Source organism: Henckelia pumila, chromosome 4 (assembly GCF_033568475.1).
Source record: "Henckelia pumila isolate YLH828 chromosome 4, ASM3356847v2, whole genome shotgun sequence".
NCBI classification, from domain to species: domain Eukaryota; kingdom Viridiplantae; phylum Streptophyta; class Magnoliopsida; order Lamiales; family Gesneriaceae; genus Henckelia; species Henckelia pumila.
This window is the reverse complement of record NC_133123.1, coordinates 67,318,040-67,328,897: the sequence shown is the minus strand read 5'-3', so window position 1 is coordinate 67,328,897 and position 10,858 is coordinate 67,318,040. Positions and strand designations below refer to the sequence as shown.

The 10,858-nt window shown below is 31.7% G+C and overlaps 2 protein-coding genes and 1 pseudogene across 2 annotated transcripts; 1 reads left to right on the top strand and 2 right to left on the bottom strand.

The window, feature by feature from the left end:
• Nucleotides 1-291: 291 nt before the first annotated feature.
• On the bottom strand, nt 292-1,400 carry LOC140861129 (uncharacterized). Its single transcript, XM_073264139.1, has 2 exons — nt 1,068-1,400; nt 292-933 (listed from the first exon to the last, which is right to left on the bottom strand). The coding sequence occupies exons 1-2, from the start codon at nt 1,398-1,400 to the stop codon at nt 292-294; spliced, it is 975 nt and encodes a 324-aa protein (XP_073120240.1).
• A 1,874-nt stretch (nt 1,401-3,274) lies between these two features.
• LOC140867071 (uncharacterized) lies at nt 3,275-4,050 on the top strand. Its single transcript, XM_073272144.1, has 2 exons — nt 3,275-3,427; nt 3,529-4,050. The coding sequence occupies exon 2, from the start codon at nt 3,548-3,550 to the stop codon at nt 3,908-3,910; it is 363 nt and encodes a 120-aa protein (XP_073128245.1). The 5' UTR covers nt 3,275-3,427; nt 3,529-3,547; the 3' UTR covers nt 3,911-4,050.
• A 426-nt stretch (nt 4,051-4,476) lies between these two features.
• LOC140867359 (uncharacterized) lies at nt 4,477-6,024 on the bottom strand (annotated as a pseudogene).
• Nucleotides 6,025-10,858: the final 4,834 nt, after the last annotated feature.

The following is a 10,858-nucleotide window of genomic DNA, read 5'->3' as shown; positions in this document are numbered from 1 at the left end:
TTTTTCTCATTTGCAAATATGAGAAATATTTATCCTTCTTAAATATAGAATGCGTTGTCGCACTATCAACAAGACATAAATCTCCATCATTGACTTCATGTCCAAATTCCATATTCTATTCAAAATAATAGAATTATTAAGAATAAAAAAAATTCATAATAAAGACAATATGAAATAAATAACTTTTATTCATAATAAAAACAATTAAACAAACTTAATATTGTCTTAAATAAAAATAACTCAAAAACATTAAATAAATCAAAACATATAACTAAACGATAGATAAAATATTTAATAATTCTGTACGCTGCCATCTCCAATCAAATGATCAATTCTCCCATCTGGGTCTTCAAAGAAATCAGAGACATCGAAAGGTGCTGAGACGGATGGAACTTGGCTTAAATCTTCACCTTGATAAATAAAATTAGTCTCTATATCTCTTGCCTTTTCTTTTGATGCTTGGTAGAGATCAACAAGGTGTTTGGGCGTATGACAATTTTGATACCAATGCCCTTTTATTCCACATCTATAGCACTCATTTTCTGATTTCTTTGGCATATTATTTTGACCAATTTCAACTTTCTTTGCTTGGCCATTACCCCATTTTTGATAATTTGTATTCTTTTGATTGCTATGACTATAGTCACGTGGCTCTTCATGCCCACGATTATACGGATGAAAGCGTCCTCGACGGCGCTCACAGCCACGTCCACGGTCACGGCCACGTCCATGACCATGACCACTACCACGACCAAATTCGATCTTATTTTGTTTCCTTTTTTCATCATGCATCGCCACATTCACTTCAGGGAATGGGTTGGCTCCAGTGGGACGGATTTCATGATTTTTCATCAATAATTCATTATTTTGCTCAGCCACAAGCAAACATGAAATCAATTCAGAATATTTTTTGAAGCCTTTCTCTCTATACTGCTGTTGTAGGAGAACATTAGAGGCATGAAACGTGGAATATGTTTTTTTTCCAAAAAATCATCATGAGTTATTTTTTCTCCACACAATTTCAATTGTGAACTGATGCGAAATAATGCAGAATTATATTCACTTACAGACTTAAAATCTTGTAAGCGCAAATGCATCCAATCATAGCGTGCTTTTGGGAGAATCACCGTCTTTTGATGGCTATATCTCTCTTTCAAATTATTCCACAGATCAAGAGGATCTTTTATCGTCAAATACTCAATTTTCAAACCATCATGAAGATGGTGACGAAGGAATATCATAGCCTTTGCACGGTTTTGCGGTGATTCATTATTTTCATCTTTGATTGTATTTCCAATACCCATAGCATCTAGATGTATTTCAGCATCTAGTATCCAAGAGAGATAATTCTTGCCGGAGATATCAAGAGCAGAAAATTCAAGCTTTGAGATATTCGACATGATGAAATCTATATAGAACACAAAATTCATAAATATTGATTAATACACAATAACACAAATGTATATAAAAGTTTAAAGTCAAGCATGAAAATTTAACGGTGAACATAAATAATAATATGTGCACAACAATCATATATATGATATAATTCATTCTTAGAATATTTAACAAGAAGACAGACACTACAACAAATAAAAATCATCGAAATTGAAATACTAAACTTCTTAATATCGCTTAATGATGTACATCTATAATAATCATGTAATTTATATGTGTACATGTATCAATATCCATCAATATTAAAATCCAAAAACAGAATCACTAAAAAAACAATTGGATATCAACAATAAATATTAGTTTGTGCATCGAATTTATATCTAGCGTGTAAAAGTCATACTATCAGAAACATATTAATTTAATGGTGAGCATGACATGTGTATTAGTGATTGAAAAACGAAAACCAAAGATAAAATTGCAGATCATGAACATGTCGTGGAAAAGACGAAAAGAAAAATATGATAGGCTCGTGCTGATAACGTGTTATAAAATAAAGGAGAAACTAACCAAAGAATATGCAAAGAAAACAAGTAAATTCAATATATCAAAAGTATTACATAAGTGACCTATTTATAGGTACAAAAAATTCTCGAATATGGTAACTATGCAATTACAAGGAATTGATATTATCTTGATTCTTTACCATCTCTTGAAGATTTGTTCGATCACCCAAATCTTTGACATCCATAATATTGTAACAAAAAACAATTATTAATCTTTACTCTATGATACGAGTAAAAGGTATTTTAGGTCAATAAAAAGAATCATCAAATATACCAAAATTTGTTTCTCGGTAGGCATGCTATTGTATTAATTTGGGGATTTATTAAGTGTACATCAAAAGTTAATGATGCAAGTCTCTTTTAATTAATATTAGCCGACAATAGTTATATACGTGAAATATATTTTTTTTCCGTAGTAATTTTCTAATGGTTTATAATTCCTTTAATTTGAAATGATAATAAAATATATAAATATAGAAGTAACTAAATATGTTAAGTATTAAATATTTCTGTAAAAAAGGATTGAAGATAGAAAATTGGAGATAGTAAAACTATGAAAGTGATCGAAATTAGAAGTTATAGAGATATTCATAGAAGGTTTCACCAACATATCAAAATATTTAATATAATAAGTTTGACTTTAATATATAAATATTATGTAGATTATATATAAAATTAGAGTAACTTGTTCTTCTTTCATGGATTAACTTACCAATTTTAGTGGGAGGGATATTTCCATTTATATACTTTAACAAAACAGAAAATGAGATAAAATTGAACTAAATAAATTTAGTTTTGACACAACTAAATAAAACTTCACATAGAAATTCTCATTTCAAACTATTGAAGTAGGGATTAACATATATTTTTACCTTCTTGATAAAATTATAACAGTTGGATTTCAGAACAAACAGTTGACTCTCATGAAAATATGTGGGATAATTAGATAATGAGATGTAATTCTCCCTGTTCTTTACCGAATTGTCAAACATGGCATTAGTAGATTTAGACATATAAGAGAATAAAACATACTAAAAATAAAAAAATGCTATATTTACCATGAATGTTATACATATGACAACACATTAACTTTAAAATTAAAAAAACTATCTCGAATACACTAATGAAATTCTTATTCACACGACAAAAGCATATCATATGACTCATATCCAATCTAAGTCCAAGTGTGATTAATTAAATCATGTTGTATAAAAATAAAATAATCGAATATACATTTTCTGAAAATGCAAGTTTGTGGTATTACTCCAATCTTTTTTCTGGCCACTATCAAAAGGTAGAATTCACTCATGAAAATAAACCTCATCTCATCTTCATGTCAGCCAACCATATTAACACAGACCTTATCCAAATACTTCAAATTTCTTATTCTCCCCCATACAAACTCCACTCCTTCAATCCCTCTATTTCATCAACCAATCTTAGATCAAGAAACCCCACAGAATTAACAGGTAAAACTGATATCTTCCACCAATATCTTAGTGGGAATCATATGACTTTACGGTACACTCTGCTTGAATGACATGATTCTTGCATCGTTTTCTGTGTGTAGGTTGTTGTGTTCTTGACAAATGGCAACAATATCTGCTACAATATCACCGGTGACGTTCCCGGCCGCCACCGCCGTATCGGCCCAGAGGAGAACAAGAGTCAAGTTTATCAATGGATTGAACGCATTTGGTGGGCTAAAGGCACACAACAATGTGGCTTCATTAGGCGTACCGATTGGCACTGAGCAGTCTTTTGCCAAGATTGTTAGTTCCTTGAAGAAGAAATCCTCGCAAGGCAGGGGAGGTGGTGCTTTGACTTCCACCTGCAATGCTATTGAAGAGATTTTCAGGATTGCTGCCATTATGAATGCATTGGTTCTCATCGGGGTTGCAGTCGGATTCGTGCTTCTTCGAGTTGAAGCATTGGTGGAGGAATCTGAATGAGAAGTTTGGTTTCTTGGTGATGGTTTAAATATTGTTTCTTGATTCAGAAAAAGGGGAATTGAATTATCTTCCTTTGTAGAATCGGATTGTTTTGAATTCGTTTTACTACATAAATGAAGTGGTGAATGTGTTTCATTGTAGGATGGATCATTTGTCGTATAATCTCGTACCTTTGTAGCTTCATCAAGAGTAATGCTTACTTGCGTTCGAAAAGAATTTATGGCCAAAAATTGGTCAGGAGTTGCCGGTACTGTGTAAATGACACCTAGTGGGCATGCTTGTGCTAAACAAACTAGTTTTAAGAAGTTCAAGAAATTGTGAGTACATCTGAATTTCAAGAATCTGTGAATCTTGTGTAGAAGAATAGAATGGTGAACTTTTGGGACTTTCACAATTACAATGAAAATTAACCAAGTATGGATCAAAGTTTTGTAGTGAAACATCAACAGAGTTTACTTGTGCTCTTGTTCTGCGTCTCTCTCTTCAAATTGTGATATCAAATCTGAAAACTGGGTCGGACCCCCCATTTCCACTGGGTGGAATCCGCCATTTTTCATGCCAAAAGATTTAAACTTTTGACCAAATTGGAAGCCCATCATACCTTCCATCACCAGCTCTCACAGTTAACGGCAACCAAACATACCTCGAGTCCCTCCTATCATCCGAATTCCACCTGTCTGCCATGTAAATAAACGTACCAGGAACCGAACCAGGCATGGGGAGCACGAATGTACTCCGAGAAAAGAATGCTGCAACTCGGAAAACTTTGTTTGCACCGACGCAAGGGTTCCCTATACTTTCCCACGGCCCCAAAATCGATAAAGCCTCATGCACCAGTGCCTCATTAGGTGCTCCTCCGCCACCTCCTGATGTAATCAGGTAATAGATACCTTGATGCTTAAACACGGCAGGAGCTTCCCTGTAAAAACCGACGAGTGCCCTTGTCGTCTCATTGGTAACATCAAGAAAATCTTGATCCAAAGGGCTAATGTGAATCTCCTTGTTCTTGACAGAAGAATAGATCAGATACGCCATCCCATTATCATCTTTAAAAACTGTCAAATCCCGACTATCAGATTCAAATCCATTAGGCCTCTTGCTTGCAAGATACATAAAAGGACCGGCTGGGAAATCGCTTACAGCCACACCAACCGAGGCTTTTTCATAGGTAGAATCATCTATATGCATCCACATTACATACTTCTGAGTCTCACTGTTGAAAATAACTCTAGGCCTTTCCACCACATTCATTTTATGCAGATCATGCGTCTTGTTTTCTTCGGCAGCAAGTACAATTCCTTCATACTTCCATTCCCACAAATTCCTGGAAGAATAACATGCAACACAGACGAATTCAACACGGGCTCCGTTTCTTGGTCACGGTAAGTAAAACCATCTTTATACTCACCATACCAATAAGTCCTTGATTTCTCAACAAAAAAAAACGCCTCCCCCATGAGCATGGATTGGATTTCCATCAGTATCCAACCATAATCTTCCCGGGTAATGGTATAAGCTACTGTTTTCTGCATTCTTTCTTGAATCTATAGTAGCTTCGGGAAAGAAAATAGGCCAAGAAACAGATGATGCATTGAGGAACTCATCACTTAGACTCATTATTCGAGGCAATTTGAGTCCAAATGGTTGAGGAAGCATCATTTCCTCCACTTGTTCAAGTTCTTGGAGCTGGATAGAACCGATGTTCCGGAAGTGTGCTCGACTCAATTTCTCAGCTTCTTCGAGCACACTGCCTATGAAGGAATACATGGCAACGAGTGTGTAGCACAAGAGGCAGAAAGCCACCAACCTCCGCCACGAGCAGTGGCTTCCAGAGGAGAAACCACCGGGCCATTCGGTGCAAACAAACTTGGCTAATAGCAAGTCAAATGTATTTGAGAGAGGGTTTCTTTTTTTTTTTCCTACTCTTTTATCAAGTTTGTGTACTACAACTTGATGGCTAGTTCACTACAAGAAACCTGGGGTTTTAGCGACCGAATTAGAGACCGAACATAAACGTCACAAAATGTATTAGAGACTGAAACACAAATTATGGTCTCAAATTAGATACCAAAATAAATAATCAGTCTCAAATTAGAGACCGAATCTGCGTTTCCAAAACTCAAGGTAGAAATCTTATTTCAGTGAAATTCTGAAACAAATCTGTAAAATATATAAATATTTTTCTGATTTCAGATCTTGCGTAGCCCACCCGATCGACCACAATTGGGGTTGGTATGCTTTCTCAAGAGACAAGAATTATAGAAATAAGATTATTGTTCAAGTGGGCCAGAAATATTACAAACAAAGATTTAAAATTTGTTTCTGTTTATTTAACTAAAACAAAGGCAGGATTCTCATGTGAATCGGTAAAATGTTTATTCGAATAATTATTGTCGGAGAAAAGCAATGGGTTCCTTGTGATGGGTGAGGCTTCATGGCAACTGAGACGGGTTTGGTCTAACCTGCCTCACTTTTAGAATATGATCAATTGTCTCTAAAAAAACTTTAGATTTTGTTTTCTTACCACTTACAAATAGAATAATAATTGGAGTAAGACAACACGTTTTTGGACTAACCTATTACACATGACTTGTCTAGTGTGGTTTACCTGAATGACGTAGTTTGCAGGCTATTGCATTAGTCCGGAGATTTACCCAGAGTGCACCGAAAGGTAGCGGGCTGCTTGTTTCCACGTCACAAAAAAAAAAAAAAATTGGAGTAATGCTAGATGTACACCTTTTTTTACATCCTTTTTTATTAATTATAAAACTTTTCTTGTTCAACTATATATTTATTTCTTATCATGAGTATTTTTGCAATTAACGAGAAAAATAAAAAAAATTTAAGTAAGGATGTAAATCAAGGTGTAAACTAGAAGGTGTACATCTATCATTTTTCTAATAATTGTGCATATACTGTTTCCAATATATTTACTTTTATGAATGAATAATTTTTTTTCCGTTGAAAAATAATTTAATGTTTTGAGAATATTGACTTTTATATAAGACATCTTTATGTTACAAAATCATGAAGTAGCAGCATAATCATTATGTAATTTTTAAAGATTTACACGTATAATTTTTCTTCATTGTGTTTCCTTGAAATTTAAATCTAGCTAATTCTTAGAGAGTGTTTGCAATCACTAAAAAAAAAGTAATTGTTAGCTTTTGGCTTAAAAAAAATCATTTTTGTGTGTTTCTTAAACCTATATTATGTGTTAGCTTATGCTTAACTTAATTGAAATCCAAAAGTTAGTCATGTGGTGATTATGATTTTCTAAAAGTGATTCAAATAAGAAGGTCATTGTTAAAATCATTCTAATCACTTGTTTATCAAATACTACCAAACTTTGATTTTTAGATTTTCACATTTGTTTCCAAACACTACCAACTTTTGATTTTTCTTAACTTTTTTATAATTTATAAAATAATCACTTGTACAAAAGCACAATCTATTGCAAACACTCCCTTAATCCTACCATTTTTTTAAGATGCTATTAATCTAAAGTCACTACTACTCAAATTAAATCCAACTCGTTTATTATTCACTAATTATAAATTTGGACCTTACAATGTTATTTTCTATTTAACATGTCATTTTTCTTTCAACTAATTTTCTTGTCTCAACCTTGTTGTTCAAAATGCAATTCATGTAAAACTATATGTATTAAGAACCAAAAAATTATATAATTCACAAAAGCCTTTTATTAATTTCTTCATAAAACAACAAAGTAAACCATAGAATTTCAGAAAATCAATTACAACCAATACTAACAAATAAATAGTCGTAACAATCTCAATAAGAATAAAAATGGATAACTCAAAATTCAAGAATCATTTATCTTGTACAGTAGTAAAATAAAAAAATTAAAATAAATGGGAACAACTTAAAGAAAATATTACCAAGAACATATATAACCTGCATGTAACAATATTCAATTATGAATTTTCCAATTAGCCCTTTCATGTGCTTCATATATTTTGTTTAAATTTAAATTTAGCTTAAGACTAGTTATAGAAGGACAAACTGGAAAATATTCAATTATGAATTTTCCAATGAGCCCTTTCATGTGCTTCATATATTTTGTTTAAATTTAAATTTAGATTAATACTAGTCATAGAAAGACAAACTGGAAAATTTACAATTGAAACTCATATATTTATAGTATTTTTTAAAAAAATCATCACATTTTTCAATTTTTTCCCAAATAAAGAGAGAGCAGTTAGCAAATATTTTTTTGTTTATTTACAGTCTACTTCTTTTTTTATATAATAAATTAAAATAATTATAAAAACCCTGCATCAAAATTCATAAACTCATGGTGTTTTATATTATGAATTTAACTAATTAATTTGATTGAGTTAAGTACATTATATATATAAATTGGAGTTTATTACAAAGAAAACAACAAAAAATAAATAAATAAAGCTAAACAAAATTTTCTTTTAAAAAAACAAAATAAAATTGGACCAATAACGATGGAGATTTTTTTTTAAAAAAATCAATTTATTATAATTAACTAATTAATAATAAGAGAATATTAATTAGTATTAAGCTAAATTACGATTAAACAAAATTCAATGCATTAATGAATCATGTGAAAGGTAAAAACAACACATAAAAAATATGCAAGATAGAGAAGGACAAATTGGAAAATTCACAATTGAAATTCATATATTAATAGTAGTAATAGATTTTTAAAAATATTCATCACATTTTTCAATTTTTTTCCAAATAAAGAGAGCATTTTATTTGCAAATATATTTTTGTTTATTTATATTTCACTTCTTTTTTTTTTTTTTTACAATAAATTAAAATAATTAGAAAAACACTGCATCAAAATTCATAAACAACTCATGGTATTTTATATTATGAAGTTAACTAATTAATTTGATTGAATTAGGTACATTGTATATATAAATGGGAGTTTATTTTTAAAAAAAATCAATAAATCTAATCAAACTTTTCTTTAAAAAAAAAAAGCAAAAGAAAATTGCACCAATAACGATGCAGATTTTTTTTAAAAATTCAATTTATTATAATTAATTAATTAATAATAAAAGAATATTAATTAGTATTAAGCTAAATTACTATTAAACAAAATTCAATGCATTAATGAAGCATGTGAAAGGGCAAAAAAAACCCATAAAATAAATTTTTAAAAAAATTCAATTTATTATAATTAATTAATAATAAGAGAATATTAATTAGTATTAAGCTAAATTACTATTAAAAAAATTCAATGCATTAACGAAGCATGTGAAAGGGCAAAACCAACCCATAAAAGAAAAAAAATATTGCAAGTGTTGCGTATTTTATATATGCTCGCAAGTGCACGATGTCAAATTTAATAAAAATAGTGAGTAGAGTATTGTTCCCACGAGGAGTATGTATTTAAAAATAAATTAATGCTTGTAATTAAAATAGACTAGATTTTATCTAAAAAATTAAAATACGAGATCTAGAAAAGATAATAAGCAAATAACACGATTGAGAAAATATCAAGGAGAGAAAATATCTAGAGGTTTGATTTCACTTAGTCTCGACAACGACTACTTTTAATTAATTTATGTTCATGAATTCCTCTTGTTTAATAACCAAGAACACTTATTATTTTTATTTCTCTTTCCAAAGTAACAAATAGAATGTATCAATTAATTTTTGATTCCATATCCATATTAAAAATCTAGACTTAAGCACTGTTGATGTTATACGCCTTCCGAACTATATAAACATTCAACAATGTATTTTTCAATGACCCTATTCGAAATACCCTATCCCGAGTGCCAGATTTCAAATAAATTTAACAATTCAACTAGTGATCAAGTAATTGAACGCAATCAAATCTAAAAAACACAATTAAACTTGAGGAATTCAATTAAATAAATCAAAAAGTCGTAAAAGTTGTCTTAACTAAGCTACATCATCTTTTTAGAATCAAAAAGTTCGTTCATGATGAAAAAGAAACTAAAACAAAACATGTTTATGAATCTAGACATCAATTCAATAATAGGAGAAAAAAGAGAAAGAATAGCGAAGCCAAATCCGCATCTCTATCCCAAGATGAAGCGTTCTGCGTCTTCGCAGTCGATTTTTCTTCAAATCCTTGCTTGTGACGTTCTCTCTTCTCCCGTTTCTGCATGTGTGCGTGTGTTTCTTTGTGTTGTGCGGTCAATTGTGTTCTCTAGGTCAGATCATCTCTCTTTTACATCTCCTCGAAGCCCGTCTAAAATAAAGCCCACCAGACGGTCTTTTCAAATTCGCAGCCTCTTTCCATTCGTTTTTGCGCAGGATCAACGTCGAGGCACCAATTTTATGGCACTTAGGCACTATCTTCCTTCATCATCGGCGCTGGGGCACTGTCCTTCCTTCATCATCGGCACTGAGGCGCTGCAAGTGTAGCACTGGGGCGCTTGCGCTTCGTCTTTTGAGTGCTGAGGTGCTGCTTGATGGCACTGAGGCACTGTATTATGGCGCTTAGGCGCTAATGCTTCGGCTTTTAAGCATCTCTTTTCAGAGCTGCAGCTCTACACCTTGTACTCAAAACTTTATATTTTCATGCACATTCATCTATTTTGGCCACTTCTTGCATTCCACATAAACAACAGTGAAATACACATAATATCTCTCAATTCATAACAAAAGCCAAGCTAATCATATAACAATGAAGTTCATAAATTGTACTTATCAAATCCCCTCAAACTTAGACTTTTGTTAGTCCCGAACAAAAACTAAACAAGTAGACACGAAAATAAATCGCATGAAAGCATGATATTTTGTAATACAATCGGCCTTCGACTTTTATATTCCAAAATCCACGTATCGGCTAATTTCATCAAGAGTTTTCGTGTATGTGGTGTGCCAATCTCATCTACCCACCTAAATTTCGATGAAATTATGCAATCAGTATCCTTCATAAATTCATTAACTCCGCCCTCAAGTTTCAAA